This window comes from Pholcus phalangioides, unplaced genomic scaffold, assembly GCF_987345545.1.
Source record: "Pholcus phalangioides strain wild (caught in Gottingen) unplaced genomic scaffold, Ppha-v1.0 ptg000009l_1, whole genome shotgun sequence".
NCBI classification, from domain to species: Eukaryota; Metazoa; Arthropoda; class Arachnida; order Araneae; family Pholcidae; genus Pholcus; species Pholcus phalangioides.
The window spans coordinates 42,482,640-42,509,068 of record NW_028301602.1 but is presented as its reverse complement, the minus strand read 5'-3'; the positions used below and the strand labels follow the sequence as shown (position 1 = coordinate 42,509,068).

At 33.1% G+C, this 26,429-nt stretch overlaps 1 protein-coding gene across 2 annotated transcripts; it reads right to left on the bottom strand.

The window, feature by feature from the left end:
• Nucleotides 1–1,453: 1,453 nt before the first annotated feature.
• On the bottom strand, nucleotides 1,454–26,429 carry SIDL (SIDL trafficking protein particle complex subunit 10). Of its 2 annotated transcripts, none has more exons than XM_089236240.1 (20): nucleotides 26,205–26,429; nucleotides 24,930–25,011; nucleotides 24,219–24,351; nucleotides 22,848–23,047; nucleotides 20,453–20,760; nucleotides 19,850–20,097; nucleotides 19,103–19,249; nucleotides 16,436–16,547; nucleotides 15,020–15,096; nucleotides 14,128–14,219; nucleotides 13,172–13,419; nucleotides 12,116–12,654; nucleotides 10,015–10,156; nucleotides 9,553–9,668; nucleotides 8,047–8,288; nucleotides 7,328–7,451; nucleotides 6,050–6,226; nucleotides 4,778–4,955; nucleotides 2,962–3,099; nucleotides 1,454–1,710 (listed from the first exon to the last, which is right to left on the bottom strand). In XM_089236240.1, the coding sequence occupies exons 1-20, from the start codon at nucleotides 26,227–26,229 to the stop codon at nucleotides 1,562–1,564; spliced, it is 3,477 nt and encodes a 1,158-aa protein (XP_089092366.1). In that variant the 5' UTR covers nucleotides 26,230–26,429; the 3' UTR covers nucleotides 1,454–1,561. The 2 variants fall into 2 exon arrangements, with proteins under 2 accessions (XP_089092366.1, XP_089092368.1); XM_089236242.1 differs by having other exon boundaries at nucleotides 20,456–20,760.

Below are 26,429 nucleotides of genomic sequence, written 5' to 3'. Positions count from 1 at the left end.
GACAATTATAAATTTTTTTTTGAAAAAAAAGGATGTAAATTTCCAATATACCACTCTGTTTAGTGTCTATAAGACCCAAATTGCCGGTATTCAAAGAGCCAACTTGAAAAAAAAAATTGCTGTCGAGTGGAGCAAATATCCATTTTAACGCCCTCAACTTTGTTTTGAAATAAAGTCATTCCGGCACCCTCCCTGGACCAGTGCACCGGACCACTCCCCACCTTCCTTTCCTAGTTGAGGCACTGGTAGAGTTACTGGTGAGACAATAGCAACTAACAAAAACTTTGAAAATACATGAAAAGTAGAAAAACCTCCTTGATGCTCTGAGAATGATAATATACTACTTATTAAAAAAAACAAAAAAAAGTTAACATGATAAAAATTTAATAAAATACTATAGAAAAGTGCACGCAGCAGCACCATCTATGTTTTAGCACCAGGGAAAGAATGTTAGCAATATATCGCTAGTTTAGAGCAGTTAAAAAAGTTATATCATAGATTAGGGAAATTAACCAATTTCAACCTTCAAAGAAGACTATCTTCTTTGCTATGATTTTTTCAATCAATTTGTTTTTTGAAGGTTAACAACTAAATATTTCCCAGGAAAAGATTCCAAGTGCCGTTCGAGCTAGGATGTTCGAACACTAGTATCATTCAAGAGCATGGGTCAGAACGACTGCAGAATTTATTCAAAAATCAAAATTTCTACATCATAAGCTCAAGCCAAGTATCCACAGGTGTAATATACTTCTGATGCCCTTGCCTGTGTTTATTTCTCAAAGGTAAGTTCTGCTTACGCCCCTGGAGGGGTCAATACGAACAAAGCCACATAGACCACTACATACTGTCTCTATTTGAAGACTTCTGTATAAAAACCACAAGAAATACAAAATGTTTATTGATATGCTCGATCATTGGCAAAATCATAGCCGTTTATGAGCATTCAGAAAAATATCTCTTTAGCACATCTTTAACATCTATCACAAACCTACATAGAAGGAGAAGGAAGGGATAGGTTTCCAGTCCTGTTGTCCAGGATGAATCATATTATTATTTTTACAACAATGTTGTGAAGTTGATCCATGGATGTGAGAAATTATATTTTTCCTTCCTTTGTGCTGTGTTTTTATTTAACATGAAATTATAAATTTTTTTAATAGCACACGTATTCAGCATGAAACATAACATCTCTTTGAAGGTTAACAACTAAATATTTCCCAGGAAAACATTCCAAGTGCCATTTGAGCTAGTGTGCCATGAGCTAGTGCCATTGAGCTGTTTGCTACAAGTGTTCAAACACTTGTATCATTCTGTAGCATGGGTCGGAACGACTGATGGTGGAATCCATTATCAACGGATTCCGGTTTCAAGCAATAATCAACTGAAAATATTATAGAAAACATGATTTCACATTAAAAACTGAGCTCTTTAAAATTCAACAGTGAAACTTTTTATGAAACTAACAAACATTTATTCATACAATTCAAATATTTATACAAAAACAGGGGAAGAAGGCTGGGGGAAGAGTAACGTTAATCAAACTGCAAATATTTCTCTGTGACTAGGAAAGGTTTTCATTGATAGCAGCAGCACTAGCTCCTGGAAGAACATGTACTTGCATAGCACGACTCCAATTATAAACTTGACCAGGATCAAATGGCTCCAATCTAGCAACACTGTATGTAGCACCGTCTTTCAATGGATTTACATCTAAACAAGAAAAAAAAAACCTATGCATTACCAACGAAATTGCATAAACTCTATTGTAAGTTCTTAATTGATATAAAAGTGTGGCAGTGGTTATCATACTTTTGTCACTCGTGGCTACCTCGCCCAATTCATGATTCATTTATGTCTCCCCAGAATAGTTTGATAGATATTTTTGCTTATATAACAACCATTTCGAAGCATAAATGGCCACACGAATGAATATCTCCAGCTCACCGTGATGCCCTGACAAAGGTGGGCAATGTTTCTTGGAGCAGTGATGCACACTTTGAGAAACACTGGAGTATGGGTATCAGGCAGGCATTACACTATAAAAGTTTTAGAAAACTTTTCTTATAAAACTTTAAAAATTCAACCAAAAAGCGTATTGGTTAGATTCAAGCGAATGTAACCAATAGGCTTATTGGTGATTGTTTCAAAAGTTTTGTAAAAATCTTCTATTAAACTTTTATAGTGTAATCCCCGGCCTTAGAGCGTATTTCAATTAATTTTTTTCACATCGTATATTCAGATATCCATAGTGAGAAATTTAGTAATTATAACTTGAAAGAACCAAAAACTTACTTTGCTATATTTGATCTGTTATGGTACCAGTTATGCCCTAGTTTGGTATGATAACGCATTTAAGATTGATTTTAAGGCTGTTAAAATACATTTTTTTGAACTACGCGAAAACTATCCAAATAAAAACCTGCCTAGTACTTACGTATTCAAATATAGTAAAATCTCTCTTAACGGACACCTCTTTAGATGTAGTCACCCGCTCTTTTATGGTCAAATAATAATTTTCTTGTATAATATATAACAAACCTCCTGATCAATATAGAATCCTTTTACATCAATAGATTTTGGAGTGAGGGTGTAAAAGTTTTGAAACTTCTCTTTTCAAATCCTTCAGCCAATTTGTCTTGAAAAACTCCCAATTGGCAAAAAAAAGAAATGAATATTCTACAGTTATAGTGAATGAAAGTGGAGACAAAAGACAAAAAAGTTGTTTATCTGATTAAATTAGAGATTTAAATCTTCCTAATTGCAAAAAAAAAAAAAAAAAAAAAAAGATGAAATATTTCTTGACAACACTAGCACTCGTGACAGATCTCTAATAATAGAACACTCCAATGAAACAGGATTAAAAAATTTTTGCTTGTTATATCTAGGGAGAGGTTTCCCTTGGGTTGCTCAGTTTAATACATAGCAGAGTTTGACTGTAAATGTATTCAAAGCGCACAGTACCTCTGAGTCCTGGTTTGTGAGATTCAGCTGGTATGTACTTGGATAAACAAACTGAAGGAAGAGGCAAAAAACCCCCAATAAGAGGCATTACCTCTAGTATCACATTATGCCTTCCGCTGTTGTCAATATTCACAACTCCTACAAACAGAAAACTTTATAGTATGAAAAATAAAAGGAAAAAAAAGTCATTCACTAATTACTATTTCGCAGAACATAAAAATGTTTCATTAAAAAAATGGGGTAAAATCCATCATAGCAACCAAATAAAAACACTTGAAATAGGGGCTTTAACATTTTTAATACATTCTTATTTTTTATCAATACAAAAATTATACTATTAATAAAATTACAAAAAGATCAAGATCCAGCACCATCTTAACACATGGGCCTACCCGGCATGGCCCACGGCCCTCATAAAAATGCAATCTGGTTACAATTTTTCAAGAGTAAGCATGTAAATTGGTAAGGATAAGCATTTCTAGCCAGGTAGGGCCACAAAAATATCACTTTGCCCAGGGGCCTTGATGCTCTTAAGATGGCCCTGCCACAAGATCCCCTTGCTTTATATCCATTTCAAAAACATACTAATATAAAAACCAATTAGTATGATGCAGTACAATGCAACATGCTTATGGGAGAGTGTATATGTGGAGATAAACCTTACAAAGCAACTTTTATGACAGACTTGCATTGTATAGACAACTGATGACTATGCAAAAGTTTTGAGGGCACTTGAATGCATCTCACTATGATTTTCCACTCCTGGTCCTTAATAAGCTCAGAATATATTGATGTGTTAAGTTGATATCTTTGATGCTCATTAAATACAGCACCTTCTTTTCAAATAAATGCAGTTATCTTACAAACCGCTGTGGTGGTCGAGTAATCATAGTTATGTATTCGCAATGTGAAAACCCAAGTTCGAACCCCCACCATCACCACAGTGGTGGTTGCTGAAGTTGGTTTTCTGTGGTTCCAAAGTTTGAGGTGGTTCTCAAACTTTTGCCATCTGTGGCTCCTCATTCATTTAATCATTAATTGCCTCAGTCAACATCTATCCTCAGCTCCTCAGAATAACCTAACAAAGAACCATTTCAGAACACATCAATAAAAACAGTTCCCTGCAATGCCTCTGACAAAGGTTGCCAATACCCCTAGGAGCTGCAATGCATACATTGAGAACCATTGCTGTAAAGCATTGGCGACTGGTGCTGATGAAATCACACGCACACATGCAGAGCAAAATACCATCTACAAGTATCTACACCATTTAAGTTGCATACTATATACAACTTATTTAATCACTACCAATATATAAAGCTGCTATTAGAGTGAAAGGTTGAGATTAGCACACTACTACTTAACCGTACATACACCTCATACACATTCCACTCCGCTACTGGAATTTCTAACAAATTGGTACATGCCGGAATGTGTGTTCTGAATGCATGCATGGCCCTAATGTATTTATGTTGTTAGAATTATGCTTGTTCATGTTCTTGCTGGAGCTGCCATCTGTCTTTCACATTTTGAAGTAAAGATGGTAAATGCTTGGATTTTCATGTTATGTCAGCGTATATAAGTCTGCCTGCTTTCTGTGGCGAGACATTTTTAAATGAGATACTGGCTTGTATTCATGTTGATTAGCACACTACTAATCAGTTGAGCATATTGTCCAATAACAAGTTTGAGAATCTCAATTTATTTACCATTCATTCGTGAGTTTAGGAGCAGTCACTGATAAATTTTTTAAATTAAACTTTTAATGTGATTAAGATGAAATAATCAGCATTCAAAACAAAAGAAGTAAACTCACCAGCAGTCATGCCGCACACTGCCCACATTTCTTGATCAGCTATAACTTCATACATCAATGAAGTATGCAATGAACGAGTAATTTGGTTAATACCGATATGCATGTAACACATGATGCCAGCTCTGCAAAATTCAGATCCTTTCACAGGCTCAACTCTCGCTCGAACAGCATACAATGTCTGAAAAAAATTAAAAATTCAGCTGAAATACAACATTGTACATAATACTGAAGACAGTCGTCAAATATGAGCACTTTCTCCTAGCAGTACTTTAAAATATAAAATTTGTAAAAGTCTTACATGATTTAATTTCACACATCAGCCAGTGTATCTCTGTATACCAGAGGTACAGGGCACTACATCCATTTTTAACAATATTGGAATGACACTATTAATTTTTTGTACTTTCATTACACTAGCTCTCCTGTAAAATCCCCTTTATATGACATAGTGCCCTCTACCCATGGCATACAAATCGTATATAATGTAGTTACAGTAGACTTGACTATCCAGCCTAGTTTAAAAATAATAATACATTAATGAATTACAATATCACCTTTTCGCATTTGTGTAATCATTTATCAATGAACAGTAAAATAAGTTTAAATAATTTTTGCAAGAGTTTAGCCTATGTTTTATACATTTATGCTTTGTTCATTTTGAAAGTGTGTATATTTGTACTGTGCAACAGTGTTTCAAACCTTTTTGATGAAGTGGACCCCCCTTGAAAGGGAAAGCCGTGAAGTAGTGAAGTTCAAAGGTATTTTTGCTATTACCTATATAACTAGTATTTTTGCTGGAAAAAAGTTCCCCATTATAAGCGAATCCAACTGCATACGACACAAAATTATGGTAGTTGTTCTGAAAAGTTGTGAAACCCATAAAATTTGAACAGGGAAAAATATCTATGACAAAATGAAAAAGAAAAAAACAAATAAGCATTTAAGTTTAAAAATGCAAGTACTAAAGACAAGCAATTTTCAATATTTTTTTATTGAAAACTCTATTATGAGAACATTAAAAACCTGAATTAATTTTCATTCAAACTTCTTTATGTGTTTAAGCAACACAATAACCAAAATAAAAGACACAGAATCGTCCTATTTTGTACAGAGATTGTTCAACCCTATCCAATGGAAAAATTACAATGTGATTGTGAATGTCATTGTCACGTGTGTTTTATATGTGTACACATATGAATTGGTAGCTATGATATAAAGAAAAATTGACTAAACTTCACCACTATATTAATTGTTGAATACATAGCTTCATACCTCATACTGGCCTAGCCTAAATTCATAGCGGTATGGATGAGCAACACTCGGTTCCTCATGATTTCTCAGTTCATATGATGTAACAAATAAAAACTTGCTTGGCAACTTCATGTCATCTTCTGCATCTTCATGCATTATTTCCCATAGGAAGCTAGCAGTCTGTTCAGCACTCACAGACTAGAAGTTGAAGAAATGGTTAGAATACATGTAAACAGATAAAAAATTATTTAAAAAGACCCGATTTTATTTTGCATTTAAATTAGAATAATGAAAGGGAAAAACTGATTCTTTATCACATCATACTGATGTCAATAACAAAGACTGACTAATAATGAAATTCATGGAAAAAAATCAAACATATTATTATTGACTACCATGATACTCAAAATGGAAACACATAATGGTAAATTCAGATAAAAAATTGAAAGACCTAAGAGCAAGAACTGTGAAAGAACAATAGTAAAATAGCAGAAAGACCAGGATAACTTGAACAAAATGTGATAATGATATGTTTTCAAAGGCTTGATGGGCTAAAAATATATCAAGTGTCGACATTACTTGGAAGTATGGTGAAACACCTTACATATAAAGATATTCAGGAATCAGAGAAAATTATTTTAAAACAGAATTTATCATTTTTAATGAAACATTAATACTATGGGGGAAGTGAGCCTGGAATAAAGACAGATATCGTTATATAGATTCAGTGCATATTTTTGAATTCCAGAACCCCAGTCTAATGCCATACAAGTGTGTTTGAAAAAATAGCTACAATATTGATTTTAATTTAAATTCTGAAATGATATATCAACTTCGGTGTATACTGAGTAAATATATGTTTCTCACATAAAAACCACTTTCATAATACCAATAAGCTTTGGTGATCATTTGAAAAAAAACAGCTTAGGCTGGTTACACAAAATCAATCTCACACATATCAGCTTTAATGAAACCTCTTTTGAAGGAAAAAAAGGTTTCTGAAACTTCACAGTTCCATTAAAATGAATAAGAAAATAAATTGGACAGAAACGGTATCATTAGTAAAAGTGAAAATCCTATGAGACAATATCCTGTTCAATGATATAATCACTGGACCACAGAGTATTAGCATTATATGATATATATATGAATATAATGATAATACTCTCTGGTCCCAATGTACTTTTCATAGTAATAATATTCCATTTATAACGATACACTTCTCTAGTCCCTTGAGTATCATTATAGACGCTTTGCTGCATTTATTCTAATTTTCACACCTTTGAATAAATTACTCACCAATTCAAGTGTGGAATTCAATTGCTTCAAGCCGATGTCATTTCTATCCATGATTTGCATTTTCGAGTTTTTGAATGTGAAAGACTTGGGAGTCATACCATGAGCAACAACATGAATGTATTTCCTGTTTAAAAGAAATTAAACAAAGCAGCAAATTATGATGAAACTATTTTCCAAGTATGCATTCCTTAAATAACAAATTTTTAACAAAAATGTGTGACTTCATTACTGTATGCGATAAAGTGAAATTTCTATATGATGATCTCTAAGAGATTGAAGAAAATTATAAGTGTAAATAATTTATAACTATGGAATCAAATTTAATGTAAATTATGGCTATGTATAATCTCCCTGACTAAAGAATAATATAATTTTATGCAAGATTATCTTTATATGAATATTTTACTGTAATATGAAAGTGGAAATGTGGTTCAATTAAAACAAGGAATTATATAGCTTTACATAAGATAATAGGGAGAAGATTACTGTGCTAAAAATTTTACAGCAATAATGCAAGTATAATAAATAATGATTAAAATTATGAACTAAATGAAACTTTTCAGTGAAAAATCAATAAGATAGGCCCACATAAAAAAACTAAGTTTGTGTATGGAAATATTTGATTTTTTTTTAATTTTTAATTTTTAAATTTTAAAAAATAAATATAGTTCACAGAAAGCGATTATTATAAAAAAAACACAAAAAAATGAATAAATTACCTAACACCACACGTATGAAGCTTGTGAGTTAAAAGAAATGGTGGCAAAAAATGTAGGTAGGCATGATACAATGTAGGGGATAGTGACAGCTGCATAAGGGCTCTATGTTCTATTGTATTTGCATTTTTTTGAGGAGCAAATTCTGAAATTGCATTCAGTGTTGCAGTATGAGTTTGGAATGGCTTTATGTCAGGGAGGCAAACATCAACCGAGTCAGACCAGTCATTTTCATTTCCAAAAGCCTGTATATATCCAATGAATGAAAATGAATATCAACAAATTTAAATTTTTTATATTATAAAAATATTACACATATTAACAGGTAAAACTTTCCTGGCTGTTTGGCTATGGTCTTACATTTTCATCAATGGTTTTATATATTGCTAATAAGCAACCATGCTTTCACTCTGCTACTGATTTAAGGAAATATAGGTAATCTATCTCCTGTATCCTTAAGTCGACAGCAGAGTGATATCACTTCTGAGTATCGTATCAGCAGATGGAAACAGTGAAAAATGTAAGACCATAAACAAATAGTCTAAAAATTTTAAAGTTTCAGCTATTTATGGAATTCCGTTTATGAATAGATTGCATGTTCAACACTTGAACTTGCTCAAAAACATCTAAAAAAAACTATGATTGGTTCACAATTTAACTGCAATAAAAATTTCACTTTTTTAATGAGAGGTCAAATAAAAAGTTCAGCTGATATAAAGAAATGTTTTAGACTCTATGCATTTTCCTTTGCAAAGTTTAATATCCTTCCCCCCCCCCTCCAAAAAAAAAATTATTAAAACTGAAATTTTTTTTTTTCAAAATTACTTCAGGGCAAGATTAAAATTTTGACAGCACATAACATGGGCTATATTGCAATATGATTGCATAACTATTATAACAATTATATATATATATATTAAAATAATTATAATTTGTAGATGAGTTTGTTCATAGTACTACCTATTAAATTTCATATTTTATCCTCTCAAAGACTTATTAATGGCTAAATACAAGCAAATGCTAAACTTTAAACCTTTAAGCTGCAAAGCAGAAATCATTAAACCCCCTTGAAAATACTATATCTTTTTTTATTGAAGTAGGCTTTCTTCCCATTTTCAGCAGGTGCAAACTAAAAGGTGTCAAAAAAAATGTTCCATTGAAAAATCAACTTTACAAAATATCTGGGTTTGTCAATGCTAAAATAAGAAGCTTTTTCAGAAGGCGAGATATCTTGTTGATGCCGCTTAACCCTTTCAATACTAATATATAAGTATTGTATATAAGTATAATATATAATATAAGTATTTATATTGTATGTCCCAGTAAAGGAAAAAATCAGTCTTGTGAAAGGGTTAACTTTTTTTACTAACCTAACTCAACTGTTGAGTAATATGTAGTTCAGATATTTCAAAAATCTTATTCAAAACAAAAATTATCAACTATCAGAGCAATACAAGTTACCCACCATAAATGGCGAAATAGCACGAACAGTTATAAAAACTTATTTACTTTCACTTTTAGACCATCTGGCACTTTGATAGAAACAGATGTTCCAGCAGATATATTCTTACTCCCACTGAATACTGAGAGCACCAGTTCCTGCTCTATACCAGCAAGAAGTTCACCTGGAAAAAATATGAGAAGGGTTTTGAAAACTTTCTACAAGAAAAAAAAAATATCAACAAATTTATTAAACACACTGTTATGCAGCAGGTATCTAGAGATACCTGTGTATAACAGGGTCTCCTCTGCATTATAAGTTAAATGTGATATGACATAAGTATGTACAGTTTAGCGCTCAAAACATCAAACTTCCACAGTATAATGAATTTCAGTGTATTAATATTGAATTAAAAATTGCAAAACTTAATAAGAAAATTAAAATTTAGATATATATATATATATATATATATATATAAAACAACTTTGAAAACATCTTTTTTGCTCTGTGGAATTATTTTTCATGCTCACTTTTTTCACACTTGAGAGTTATTGATGGTGGTTCTTCCACAACAATGAAAGAAAATGGAGTTGGCAAATGATTGAGGGTAAAATGCACATTTCCCCATTCCATCCACATTCGAGTGAAAGTATATAAGCCAGGATCAGATGCCTTTGAGAAAAACATTACAAATTTATATACATTACTTATGGATATTATGGATAATATTTAGATAAATAGATAAACTGGTAAGTTTTTCTTTCATGTGATCAGATAATACTTTTGAAAACAGTGTGTATTATAAATTGAAACAAAAAAAATTGTCATTTATAGGAAAAAAAAACACTGAGCAATGTGATAAATTCAAATCAAATAGCTATTTTTTAGGTTAATTGGATAATTTATACCAATAACAACATATCAAGTACAAAAATCAGGGGGTGATTTTTTTAGGCTGATACCTATTTTGATCAAAAATCGATTTCAAATATTTTTATAAATAAGATCAAACTATTCTTTTACACATTTTTTTCCCCATTATTTTTATTTATTTTATATACAGGGTCAATGAGAAGTCATGGATATATGTAAAAAAATCAATAACAAATCAACCAATTTACATAAAAAAAGTGCAGTTTGCACTAAAATACTGATCATGGCCTAGAGTTGTTTTGATAAATTTAAAATAAAAACAAGTTTTACTTACAGGTGGTGCTATAGAATGAAAAACTTGCCATAACACAAACAGTGCATAATTAATATTTACGATAATTTGCATCGCATAATAATGTGGCCCAAGCTTAAAAAAAGGTGCTGATATTAAAATGTGGTAGTTTTGTGTAATGCAAATTGTCATAAACATTAATTATTCACTGTTTGTGTTGCATTTTATGTGTTATGTTGAGCTTTTCGTTTTACAGAACCAATTGTGAGTGAATTTTGAACATTTTTTTTACAATGACTTATTAAAAAAAATTCTAGGCTATGATAAGTATTCAAGTACAAAGCACACCTTTTTATGTCAATTGGGTGATTTGTTATTAATTTTCAAAATGTGTCCAAGACATCTCATCCACCCTGAATTTTTTTTAAATACTTTTTTTTTTCTACATTCACTTTTCTTACATAGTATAAGTAAGCATTCACAATGTAAATTGGGATTCAAAGTCAAACCTAATAAATTGGAATTCTAATCCAATCTCTCTCTCCTGGAGGTTTTTTTGGAATTCAATCCAGGCTGCTTGCGGGCAGCTAACCTTATAAGTACTAGATCATTTAAAAAGGCCAAAACAGTGAAAGCCACATATAATGATGCTCTTTATAATGATAATAGCCTATAGCAGTGATTTGAAGTAGGCCAAAAAAAAAAAAAAAAATTGTGGGTCAATGTAATTTATTATAATATTCAAAAAGGACTCAAAAATACTATATACTATTATTTTAAATCTTGTCTGTATTGTCTGCTGTGGGCTGGAATCTCTACATGGATCGTAGCTTTCCCATCAGTGACCTGTATAATGATATCATTCTTTGGCCCCAGCACACTTCCCACAGTGTAAATATATTCCTTGTAAAACAATACTTTTCTTCTGTCCCTTGAGCATCTTAACATAAGAGTTTCACTGTAAACTAACAAGCACATTTCATACATTACAATAGAACCTTTCATATCCAAAATGGGGGGACGGGAGGTCTAGACCCATTTTAAATAAATGAGTAAATGTCTCAGCAGAACTGTACAAGTGCTAAACTAGAGGATAGGACTAAAAGCTAATAACAGACAAAACAATATAAAAATTTACAAAAACTTAATAATTATTTGCGTCATTTTTTAGGTCATTGAAATCATGCAAAACCCACTTTTTTCATATATACCTTTAATAACATCTGAAATAATTTTATGAGCGAGCATAAATAGTTACATGTGTTTCGAATATGGAAGATTCTACCATACTATAAAATTATAAAATGCTCACAAGTATGCAAATTATAAGTATATAGCAAATAAAATTGTAAAAGTGAGTGTGTAAATTTGTGTAATAAATACAATTTAATTCAAAACTTGAAGACATAATCGAGATCAAAGATTTCTCATTTCGTTGTTTGCACTAACAGACACAACTAACTTACCTTCATTGGAATGATTATACTATTGCTACCAGGAGAAAGCTTGGTGCTAGCAGTTTTGCAAGTCACTACCATCTCCTCATCAGAGATCTCTTTCTCTTTATGAAAGTTCTGACTGTCTCTTCTCCTCACAAGTTGATGATTATTTTTGCATATCAATCCATACATCAGAGTCCCATCCAAATGATGATATGAATGAACAACTAACTGGGGCTGTGAAAGAACTCTCGGAGGAAGCTCTTCCCTAGATGGGATGCCTAAACCACCAGACAGCATGGGAGAGAGAGGACTGTGAGCAGCTGCTGTACCACGCTTTGGCGAAACAAATACTTGAGGCGATCGCAATTTGAGCTTGTCTGAAGATGGTACAGCTTCATGCTTCAGCATAACTTTAACATAACGGCATATGATTTCTTCAGGTACACAGCTGAATATACTCAGTGATATTTTAAGATCAGAACTACTGACGATAGGTGTATCTGAGGATATTATATTAGCACCTTCAATAATAAACACTTTTTCTACAGTAAGGTGTAAAATATCTAAAGAGAAAAAAATTTCAATCAGATTTTCAAATAATAACAATGACAATGGAATATTATTAAGGAAGAAATCGGAATGTAAATTACTATTTGTTCCTTTATATGTATGAATATCTTAACAGTTTAACGTTTTTGGCTTGTTCCTTGTGACTATTTGCATAATGCTTTTTCTGGATACTGCAAAAAACTTTCTTTGACATGCTACACTGCACCTTCTAATGTCACAAGTCACCTGACCGAATGAACATCAGTGCACTGTGATGTCCATGTGATTGTGAAAAAGTAAGACACTGCAAATCAAAATTTGAGATAGCTTGAAATTTCACCCCCCCCCCCCATATATTCAAATATTATATTTTCCTTCAATCTGTAGCAAAACTGCCAAAAAAATCTGATTTGCCCATTCTCTGACAATACTAAAATATATTAAGAACTGTTTTTCAAAATGCATACATTGAATGTACTCATACAATTTATTATTGACCTTGAGTATACAATTATCTGACTAAAGTAATACCTGCTCCTAGTTTTGTACTGTTCTTGATGACTTCCTGGAAATAGTGCCCTCTTTCTTCATTAGAAAGTGAAAGTGTTGCTGCAAGTCTGATGCATGTTTTTAGGTATTTTACAGTATCATCCATCTGCTGGTAGCACTCAAAGAGATCTTTCTGTGTTTGGACCATAAGAGATTCCCAGTTTTCTTCACGATATGTTTTCAACAAGTCTACCAAGAACACTGCTGCCTTTTGTGGTTGTTTCAGCTTCCTATGTAGGGGCACAGAATTTTATATTATAAGATCAGTATCAGCTTTAAAAAAACAGAAGCACTTAGAGATTTTTTAAATTAGATTTAACTATGAAGAAAAAAATATTATTTGCACATGCATTAGTATTAAACTATTGAAAAAGTTTGTAGTGCAAAAGGTTAGCATTGTGAAAATGTACAACTTAAATATGTAAGTGAAAGTAAATGACAACTGCTAACAACAGGAAATACCTCGTGTTATTCACATGTAGTCTCAACCCCCTTCACCGGTTCCCTTGTTCGCATGTTAGAAATAGAAGGGGGAAAAGATTAATGCAGTATATTTCTCTTTTGCTCTCACTCTCTATCACTTTCCCTATATGTGCAATTTCTCTTTCCTTCTTTTATAATGTATATAGTAGAAAGATACATTATACATGGAGAGGGAACCAGTAAGCAGGAACATAGAAAAAAAATTGCTTTTTGAATAACAAAAGCACTAGTGATACAAAACATGATAAGAGGGAAAAAAGTACTGAGGTGAATGAGGAGGGAAAAATAACTTTTGTACATAGAATTACAATGAAGCTTTGATGAGAGAAAGAAGAGTTTGATGATGAGAAAAGAAGTAAAGAAAACAGAGAGAGCTGGAATGAATCTCTTCTATTTGGACATTCCTGATCATTAACGGGTTTAGTTATCTGTAGTAAATCTGATGTTGCACTCACATATACAACTGAGCCAAGTCTCTACCAATTAATCGAGCAGTCCTGATTCGCCTGTTATGTTTGAATGTTCCCATAGTTAATTCTGATAACTCCTGCAAAAAGAAAAAAAAATTCAGTTTTACACTCATTGCAATATTTGAATTTTACAATGATTTTCTGAAGTATGCTAAAAAAATTTGCATAAAAGTAAATCAATTTAGCAACATGTGCTACAGTGCTACATAACATTTTTAATATACTGCATGTTCAAAACATTAATGTGAATCTACATCAAACTTCAAAGTACAAACTGAGTTTATTAATCACAATTTTTACAAAATTTTGATCTTGCATGACATATCTGAGATATTTATTTTAAAAAACAATGATTCTATTCTATAACTTCATTATGAAATTAACTGGACTAAAACTTACAGCATATAACTAAAGTATAATATAAATGTCATTCAGGAAAAAATTGTCAAATGCTTAGAATTATCATAAAAATTCAATTCTGTATTGTTTATGTATACAGTCGGCCCTCAGTATTAACAGATTTTATATTTGCAGTTTTCATATTTATGGTCTCTTTCCCAGTTCTCCAGAAAACACCATAGCTGTGCTAATTCTCGTATCGGAACAAAATATAAATTGTGCATGTTGAATAAACGTTTCAATAACTCCTCCCAAAGATTTCTATGGTGCTTCTGTAAATGTTTCTAAAAGAGTGTAAAATTTAAATGTTTAATAAATTTAAAACACTGACAGAACAAAAAAATTTGTCCATAAAAGAGGGGTGACCATTAATAAGGGGTTTGAAATGTATAGTTTTGTTATATAAGGGTGAATTTGGCCATAAAAGAGGGGTGACTGAGTATGAAGGGTTTTACTGTATTAAAAAATATGGACGTACCATATAATGTTTGAGGAATGATTCCTTAGACGACAACGCTTCTCTTAACTTTCCATGAGGGCTGGGAGTACCTGTTTCTACAAATAATAATAAAAAAAGTTATGTCACACAAAGCAATAAGAATAATTTTGAATGCAGTGTAACAATCATTTTCAACTGCAAATATTAGACACAAAGACAGGGGGGAAAAAAGTCTAGCTAAAAATTTAGATTATTTTTCATGTTTTATTTTTTTAGACAGTGAGTTGATGAGTGCATGTTCAAAAAAAATATGCAATATTAAAACAAATATGCAGCCCATTTAAGAGAATAATGCATACTTGAAATTCTTCAAAACAAATTGCAATTCACAAAATATAAAATATGTTTGTAACAAATTAAAGCAGCATTTAGAAATATGTCTATTGCATGTATATTGAGCATGTGGATTGTACAAATTTTGCTGCTGTCTTCCCATTCTAGTCACTATTTTATAGACCACCCATTCCCCAAACTTGCTACTTGCTGTCCATCCAAACTAGCTGCCCTGGGCTACAGCCTGCCCCCCCCCCCCCGTAAATATTTCTCTCTGCATGTAAGTGCATATACAAATAATATACAATACTACATAAATCTATATATCAAAGCTTGTGTCAATCATTTTAAAAACAAAAAATGTTTTGTTCATCAGAAATGAAATTATATTTTTTCAAAGAATAATTAAAAATGAATCAGTTTTATAGATTTTGGCCCCAAAGCAGAACGTTTTGCATTGCTCTGCAATGAGCCCTTGGCTGACTGGAAATGTTCTGCAGTAAAAGTCGAGTGGTCATAGTGACAGACTCTCATCACAAGGACCCAGGTTTGAACCCCACCATCATCATCGCAGTTGTGGCTGGACGAAGTTGGTTTTCTGTGGTTCTCAACTTTGAGGCACAAATGTGAGCTGATCTCTTTCCTTTAAAATGTCTTGCCATAGAGAGCAACAAGCCTACAATGGTACAATCATTCAATTATAGTTAGAAAAATTGATGCCAGAAAGCAGCACTACTCATAACAAGCATTACGTACAGTAACAAACTTCATGTTAGGTTCATAACACATAAGCAGGTTCCAACATGCACCAATTCATTAGAAATTCCACAGAGGAATGTGGATGAGGTGCATGTGTGATTTAGTAGTAGTTGTAGTAAAAGTTCCCATAATAGTATTTTCTTAAAAGTCTTCCAGATTGTTCTGTAGTAGCACTGATTGTTCTGTGACGTATGTCGCAGATCATTTTATCCATTCAGAGTGTCAAAAATATCACATCTAGCAATAGAGCTCCAACATTAGATTTTCGAAAACCATGCATAACATTTTTTTATTATTATTTTGATAAAAACTAGATATACTACATTAGCATATTTAAAATTTATTGAAAAAATATACACTAACCTGGATAAGGATCCTCGCCCATGCCAGAAAGCAGGCTGACAACTAAATGCAAGTGTTCCGATGTTGATTCCTGATCAGGCATCAAACCACACAATAAACCAAGCTCATGAAGCTAAGTTTAGTAAAATAAATACAAATCACAAAGTAAATATTTAGATTTTATTACTCATATTTAAAAGTTCGAATTTGTAAGTATCTATGCATTCATCAACTTAACTTGATAAAATGTACAACTTTCATGAAATTCATGTATATATATTCCTGCCCCCCCCCCCCATCAAGGAGGAGCTGTCAGGGATATAGCCCAGAGGTGCCCACAAAGAAATCTTTTTCTTTAACTACTCAAACCATAAATTTGAAAGAAAATTAATTTAATAAAATATAAAGGGATCTTGTCCCAAAACTTGGCTGAAAGGTCAGTCAAAAATTCAGCCTGTTTGTGAAGGAGGGGGTATTTTATGTAGGCAGTGGTTTTCAAATTTTTTGGAGCACAAGTCCCTTTTGACAAGAATTTTAACGTCAACCTCTCCCCCATACTGTCATATTCAGTGACCACATGTTCCGTTTTCCAGGACATACTTAATTTTTTTTTTTGTTAATGAATGAGCTTCTATTTCCATAATCTATGATAGATGAAATCAATCTAGTTGGCAGAACTGTTTTGTAATGAAATTTCAAACTACCCACATTTTTTTTAGCCCCCATCCTATGGCCGGTTCCATCAACAGAGCCCCAACTTAGGACAGAATGAGTATCTTGCACATTGTAATGATGCAAAGTGGATAACTTGATAACCAAACTCAGGGTCACCATTACCAAATGCAAGACCCAGTGCAAAAATATTTTTGGGTTCCTTTTGCAAGAATAATAATTTTAGTTGATTTGTTATATTATTTTGAATATTCATAACATTTTCATGATTATGACACAGCCACCCTTGCTACATTATACAAAATTATTCTACAACTACAGAAAATTTTTCTATTATAGTGAGTACTCTGTGTAATCTCTAAAATAATTTTAACCCTCCTCCCTTTTTCTTCTCAATATTTTTGAGCCCTCCCAATATTTTCAATGTGACTTCACTTCTTCATCAAAAGAGCTTCATAAACGACACACTAGTATAGTTGTTCATAATCTAAAATGAAGACATTTCCCCCTAGACATTCACATACTAATTTTTAATATTTAATTTTTAATTTTTAAAATTACAGTGAACCTTGATTATCCGGGCTAATGGTGGAAAAGGTGAACAAGGATATAAACCACCAGGAGTAAAAAAATATTTAAAGTAACAAAATTGGATAAAAAAGTATTTATGTATTTTACTTGTTTAAAATGACTATCCACTGTCATATTATCTCTGTGAGAAAATCAAATAAAAGTTACACTCATTGAATGATAGCCACACTACTAATATACTGGGTTTCATTGATGGCAGAAATACAGTAGAGCCTAGATTATCCAGGCTAATGTTGGGGAAGGTGATCACAGATAACTAAAAAACACAATTATCATTTTCCTGTCAGCCATGTCTCACAGTTATTATAAAATGTACTATGAGAATGACACAAACAAGGGATAGTGCTCAATGAGCCAAGAAGCCACGTGACCACATCCGAAGTTACATCATTCTTGTTCCTTATCTTTCAGTTGCAAAAAAAAGTAATACAAACTTCTCAACATTTTTTTCCTGTAATTGACTGTAAATCTTCAAGTGTCGATCACCCCAAGACAATGTTAATTTGTTATGTGTACATACGGGGGCTGTCGTTTGAGAATGGCGGGGGGGGGGGGGGGAGAATTATGTAAAAGAATGAAGAGATCCAGTTCTATGAAATGGAAATGTTTTCATCACAAAATCTTAACATAACCAATAAAAAAAAAACCAGCAACAACTTGGATAGAAAAGAGCCGAGCATGAAATTTCTGTAGCATGGTTATTCTGTTTCCTGTTTAATCAACCCACGGCTAATCAAGATTCTACTGTATGTAAAAATATTTCAAAATCAATTGATTCTTTCTGAATCCCCCTGCCCTGTATAAATATGATCTATTGATTATTGTAGGCTACCTGTAGAATTTGATAAAATTGCATTATATGATACGGTAAGAAGTATTTTCTACAGTAAGTAGTGCTCAATTGAGTTTTAACATTTTTTTAGTTTTGACATATTTTTACTTACATTGCATTGCAAAAAATGAAAATAAATTTCTTGTTTGGATGTTTTCATTTTGGAGAATCTCTCACGATCCCTCTAGCTCATTAACGTGACCCCCCCCCAAGGGGTTACGACCCCCACTTTGGGAACAACTGATGTAATGTATATCAGTGTATATGCCATTATTAGGCACAGCAACCAGAGTTTATATGTATTTTTTTCCCTTTGAAGAGACATTAAAGGTAATGGAAATTACTGGTAAATTTATTGTTGTTAAATCAATCATTTAGTTTAGTATGATATAGATCATTCAATTATCCAATGCTATTCATTAAAACGTTATTAATTTGTTTCACATTTTAAAATACAGTGAAGATGAAGGTAAAGCTATCAAATTCACTAAACTATTTTAGACTTGACTGTGCAACAAACCATTTTAAACTAATTGGTTTAGATAGAGAATTTTCTGTTGTAATTTTTCTTATTGTAATGATATCTAGCTCACCTTTTCCCGTGCATATGCCCAGAGTCCTGCGGTATACAAAGAATATGCTTTGATCTGAGAAGTATCGCTGAATTTCTCGCATGTTTGTAATACTTCTAGGCAGCTCAGAAAGACCCAACATGCAACAGAACCTTGTGGCATAGATATCTACATTAAACAAAAGAATTCGTGCAATTTACTTAATGATGATTATAAGTCATAAGAAAAAAAAAACAGCTATTCACCAGAAGAAAGCATCATATTCATCTTTCAAATTTGTTACAAGAGTTTCCCCAACCTTACAAGGACACACACACAGTTCCAGCATGATGAAAAGCCAGTCCATTTTCACTATGAAATGCTGAACTACTTAGAGACTATACTTATGGGCCAGTGTACAGAGCATAGTAAGTTCTTTGTTTTCCCCTCACCCATGATTTCCCAATCTATTCTGTTGTGACTTTCATTTGTAGGAACATCTCAAAAGCAATGTTTAACGAGACAATAAAAATAAAAAACATGATACCTTGTCACCAGAATCGTGCCATTCCTATGTCATTATTACCTTTATGCCTCAAAATTTCACATTTGACAATCTATTCTATGGAAAAAAGTGTTTAAGTGTGTTCTATTACTCCTTAAAGTTGTAACCAAGAGGTTTGATCACCTTAGCACATACCAAAACTGTAAATTTCTTGAGTTTTTGTTCTATTTATTATACTAACTAGTGATTGCATTGAGAAAATATAAATCATAGAATCATCTCACCTCCATGATTCGCAACTCACTAATACAGTTGTGTAAAAATGGCAAAGACCTCTGAGCAACTTCCCATGGGCGGCATAACAGTAACAACAGAGCGCACTGGCGAGAAAATAGATAGTTTCTCAAGTCGAGAAGGCAAGCTTCCCCTTTTTGCAATACTTCACGCAGAGCAGATGTCTTGTCCCGCAGAAGACATATTCCTGACCACAAATCACAACAATGTGAATACTTTGTAAGCCAATCTGGCATATCTAGAAAAATGAAATATATAACAATTATAATCCTAAAAAAAAACAAAACAAGAAACTTATCCATAAAAAAACATTTAACTTAAAATTTTTCGAAGACAAAAATGTAATGTCCAAAAGTTATTTTTACACTGTATTGTGATTTCTTTTGCATCGAACAAGCTAGGTATATAACTTAGTTAACTTAATCAAATAAAGTATATAAAGTAATGTACAATGTTTTGTCTGAAATTTATATAGAAATTAACCTAAATATATCCAAAGCATAAGAAAGCTCAGAAACTTGACTGTGAACATGCATACTCATTTATCAATTGTCACAAACAAAAAATCATTTCAAAACATGAAGCAGACTTACTACCTGCATTTGAATTTATAACAAACTGGGTGAAGAGTGCATCAAGCTCATCATACTGAACGAGAGCCTCATCATATAAACCAAGCATTTCCAGGACAAAAGCCAGCTCCTCCTGAAGAAAGAAAAAGTCTTGGAAGTTCCAACCAGGCTCATTCCGTCGTTCTCTCTGAGTCCTCATATGCTCCTCAAATTGACTGAGCTGTCGGCTATAGGCTTGCAAGATAAGCTTTCTGACTCTTTGCAAAACAAGTTGCCATGATTCTGCAGCTCGAGCATCGCTCCGGAAAGGATCCAGTAATGATATGCATCTGTAAAAGTACAATAAAAAAATCCTTTTTAGCGACTTTTGATAAACAAACTAAGATTTGCCTTCAACATTCAATAACACCAAGAACGGGTAATCATAAATTAGTACACCAACATCGTGTAATTCAAGTCAGCATTTTAATTGTAGTAATTAGGGCAAGATAGCTCAAGGCTGATAACATGAATTTTAGTTTCTAGTTTACCATGATCATTTTCTGCTTTTAAGACATTAATTAGACTAGGACCTACAGTTTATTGTGGATTCTGAATAGCAGCATTAAACTTTTTTTCCAAATATATTTTGGCTAAGAGGTTGATGTACTATAATGGAGAGGAACTTAACAGTAGCAGTCTATTTTGCAGTCATCTTGTTGGAGAGAGCAACAGGCCCACAAAGGTAATATTCAATAATTATGTTTCATTCATGGTTAGAAAAACCAATGGCAGATGACAGCACTACACATTACACAGCAAGTAACACACTAACAAGCATTACACAGAAACAAACTTCACATAAAGGTTCAGAACATGTATGTGCACACATATTCCAACATTCATTAGAAGTTCTGTAGAGGAACGTGGACGAGGTGCATGTGTGGTTTAGTAGTAGTAGCAGTCATCTGGTTGAGGTCTGAACCCTGTTGATACACAGTAGTAGTCGGCTGAAGTAACATCAATGAGAGGTCTATTAAAACAGTCTATTTGCAGAGAGCAGGCAGACCTACAACCAGATACTAGTAAAACACGAAAATTCAAGCATTTCCCATCTTTACTTCAAAGTATGGAAAACCGATGGCAGCACGAGAAAGAGCCACTGCGGTGGTTGAGTGGTCATAATGACGAACTCGCGTCGCGAGGATCCGGGTTCAAACCCCACCGTCACCGCAGTGGTGGTCGGCTGAAGTTGGTTTCCTGTGGTTCCCAACTTCAAGTCGCAAATGCGAGCCGATCTCCCCATTAAAAAGTCTCGCCACAGAGAGCAACAGGCCTACAACGATTAATTATTCAATCATTACACTTCACTCATAGTTAGAAAAACTGGTGGAAGATGGCAGCACTACACATAACAAGCATTACACAAAAACAAACTTCACATCAGGTTTCACTACACGTACACGCACATTCCCGCATGTACCAATTCGTTAGAGGTTCCGCAAAGGAATATGGACGAGGTGCATGTCTGGGTTTAGTAGTAGTAGTAGCACGAGAAAGAACACAAAACAAGTACAATTCTGACAAAATAAATATGTTAGGGTCACACATATACTCAGAACACATATCATCTTGTCACAATTTCTGTTGCGCCTCTTTTCAGGAAAAGATTCCGACAATGATGGTACGACACTCATCTATTGTACCAAAAAAATTTTAAAGGTGTCGACAGATCAATAGCTGATTCAACGTTGTCAGAATCTTTTCTGAAGTGGAGGTACAACAGAAACGGAGCAATAATATGACCACAGAGAAAGATTACTACTGGAAGAAGTTCCACACCAAAAAGTTAGAAACAGGGCCGCAACTAGATGCTTGGTCACCCAGGGCAAGCACACATTTTGACACTCCCCCCACCCGTAATGTTGAAGGAGACGTTTTCAGAATGAAATTTTCACCTGCCCGGGGCACAAGACCCGTCTGCTCCCCCTAGTTGTGGCCCTGGTTAGAAAACAAACTTTTGGATAAGTCTAACATCAAATACTGCCAATTAGATAAACTATATTAAATAAATTATACGGGGGGGGGGGGAGCTGGGTCTAATTAGCCTTCATGTGCAGAAAATGACAGTGGTGTGACAAAAATTATCAGATTTTAATTAGGGTATGGAAAAGTTACTTAGAACCAGCTCCGAACTGCAGGTCCTGGTCTAATGTGCATACAAGACTGGTGTCATAAAATGAACCAAAATATTTCTTAGTTAGTGCAAATGATGACTTGGAAAGAAAAAAAAACTTATCTTCACTGGATTTTATATCACATTTATCTTGAGCAAACAAAAAAAAAAGGAAAAAAAAAAAGAAACATGCTTTTACAAGACACTTACTATGCAAATCTGTCTCATGAATTAGTTTCCTATCGAACATGGAAGAATTACCTCTGAGATCCTTGACTCGGGAAATCATTTTTAATTTTGTCAATAACAGTAGTACGAGGGAGTAGCTTCGTCTTGTTGACCTTTTTGGGATCAACATGATCAACAACAACAATCAACCAGTCATAAACTTTCTTGGTTTTCAACTTTGTCAGCCATTCCGTTATATCATCTTTCACTGTTTGCTTATAGACATCCACATCCTAGTTAGGAAAAAAACCACATAGGATTGAAGATTTTGCACTCAATTTATTATATTTAATGATTGGATATTTTTTAATCACAAATTAGATTTAAATTTCAAATGCAACCTTTTCTGCAAACACAGAAACATTGAAATATATTTTGCTTGGGAAATGCATGTGTACACATATCACAAAAAAAAAACATGCTCTCAATAATTTATGAAACTTTATCATTTGAAACTAGTGCAGAACCAGGACATTTTTCAGAAGGGGCATTATTAAAGTTTATCTCCTGCTCCATGCTGTCAAACTATGGAGCAGAAATATATATATATTTTGCATTATGTTTTGAAGTAGCTTATAAATAATCTTTCACTTTTTATCCCTAATTTTGCTGCCCCCATCCATGCTACCTGAAGAGCCTCCCCTTACCACTCTGTCAGAAGCAAATGTATATATATTGTCACTTCACCTGTGATAGAGCCATGGGAAAGAATTTTTTTCTTTTGCTTGTAGTGATTCCTCAAGTTATGGGTGTTTTGGTTTGGAAGTAATTTAAGTTAAGAACAAATATATTTGCTAAAGCTGGAAGTAATGTGAAAGCAAATATATAACTTAAAAGCATTGCTCCCTCTAAGCGCACACTTGTACAGCTACCCATGTTAAAAATGCTTCTGCACACAAAATAACCTAATACACTATTGGTTCATATAGTATATTATCTCACCTATAGTATATTTACCATTCACCGAAAAGAAAAGAGAGTTAATGTTACTTATGTACCAGTACATGAAACTTGAAATAACAAGACCATTTGGAAGTTAGGAGTAAGGTCAACATGAATAAGCCAACGTCACCAGTAATTACCATATTCAACTTATCTTCTAAGCGCGTAGAACCACTTTTATTCTGCATGTTATGCACTGCACTCTACCATGCCTATTGTCTTTCATAGGAGCATTAATACTGTAGAACAAATTGAATAGAATTTCCATTGCTTTAAATAAGAAAGTTTGATTCAAATTTTTCATGAGTGACTTTCAAGAACGAATTAAACTCATAAGTTGAGATACATTGTATTATCATTCAATTATTCTTGAAAAAAGAACAAAAAGTAAACATATTTTTTAAAAACTATTGAAGCAACTAAAATTACCTGTGAATATGCATAACTCATTACGAAACTTACATTGCACTGAGTCCAATATGTATGAAAAAATGCTTCACCCAGAAGACTCTTATCACCCTTCACAAGGTTCTCCTCTGAGAATTTGCTGAAGTTAGCAGTCACATAAACAGGCTTTGGATTTCTCATATGTGATCTTTGAAAAAATTACACAGAAATATTAAGAATGTAAGAAAAAAACGTAGAATCCACAAAAAACAAAGAGAAGGTACTTGTTCAAATTGTCACAATCTACCAAGATCTAATTTTCACAATCCACAAAGTGAATGGCTACACTGTTTGGCAAAATAATTGCCAGAGATTAAAAACACCAAGCAGAATTAAGAAGTAAGGGTTTTGTGCAAAGATTTCTAATACTAAGGAAAAGGACCTTAGTTATTGAATAAAGCACTTTTAGAGAGGAAAATCAGAAATTAGGAAAACTTTCAATTGAAGCATAGCAGGGCGTGACAGATCAAAAAATAATTTAGGTGCCAGTAAAATTTGTTTGAAGCTTTTTTTTTTCTTTTTGACAAAATGATAGAAATAATGTTTTTTTTCTTTCACTTCTAATTTTTGCATTGTTTTCAGACAGAAAATTTTAAGTACCAACGCCAATTTTCTAGTCACCATGGTGATCAAGGGCATGGGATTTGTCAAGCCCTGTGCATCAATTGTATAACAGTAAGTCTATGAACAGGCAATTGAATCAAAGGAATGGAACGAAGCGCATACCTCCTCCATTCAACAGATTCTTGAGGTAAACCTTCAGTGAGAAGATTCTTCAAGCTTTCAAACAACTTTTCATCTCCAGAATCTATAACATGAATAATATCAGAGACAATTTAAGACTTTAAAGATACCAGCAATAACACTGATGCCACAAAACATAAAAGCATGAGACAGCTCAGTAATTTTTGGCGATTTTCTGTCCAGCTTGTTGACACTTTTCTTACTGGTCTGCCATTTTCTTACGTAGCCTTTTTTCCCCATCAGCTATTAATATTTTGGCAGGATATAAATAAAAATATGGCTTCTTGGTTTGTCATTTCCTTTTTTATGGGTTTGCACTGCCCTAGTCTGAAGGTGAAGCCACCCCTAGAGGTCGCTAGTAAAATAAGCTTTTGTTGAAGAGTGCAACATTTGAATCAAATAAGAATCCATTAGAAGTTTGAAGCTTTTTTTTGTTCATCTTGTTGTATCGTATATATTGTTTTCCCAGTATGTTAAATTCAGTTTTTCTTGTTGGAATATCTCGTTCTCTCTCAGGTTGTACACTGCATATTTCCATTTTTACAAATTTAAACTAGCTTTTATTGGGAGAGGTTTAATTCTGCAATCGTGTTTTTATTGAACCATTTTGAGAGACTTTTATGCACCGAGCATTCTATTATTTAAAAAAAAGTCACTGTGTTTATTTACAGCCCAGAGTTTTTATTTTGGGATCATATTTTTATTTATATCCTGTGTAGTTTATTTTATAATATGTTGTTTCATTATCTATCTACTACTAAACCAGACATGCATCTCGTGCGGAACTTCTAACAAATTTGTACATCTTAAAATGTGTGGTGTGTGTGCCTAGTGAACATTCCGTGAAGTTTGGTTCTGTGTAATGTTTGTTATGTATAGTGTTGCCATCAGTTTTTCTAACTATGCATGAAGTGTACCGTTGTAGGACTGTAGCTCTCTGCGGAGAGACTTTTTAACGGGGCGATCGGCTAACATTTTCATTATTAATTTGGATCCCATGTTTGGAAAACATTGTTGTCGCCAATGAAAAATTTTTTAAAGAGTCAATTAAAGCACCAAGGTAATCAGTTGGCGACAAAAAATAATCGCCAAATTTGGCGCAACCCCACTTATGGAATCTTAGCTTCAAATCAATTTTCAAGTTACCCATTTCACGAAAATATCAATTTCCAACAAACTTAATGGTTTTCCTTGAAAAGTTATGGCATACTATATATGTAATAAGATTTTTAAAGAATTTAATATTTCATCACTTACATGTTACCACAGGTTTACTATCCATCTTTGAAAACAAATCAAAGACTCGATTAATCAAAGACTAATTCCGAGTGGTGACGGGGGAAGTTGAACAAATTCATGTTTGAGGAAAGTTTGGGAGTTTAAAAAACTAGTAAGCTAATTATTAAGCATTTTATTACGTAGTTAAATACATGGGGGGAAGCAGTCATATGTTTACAACCGAGACGCGTACGTCTTTGACTG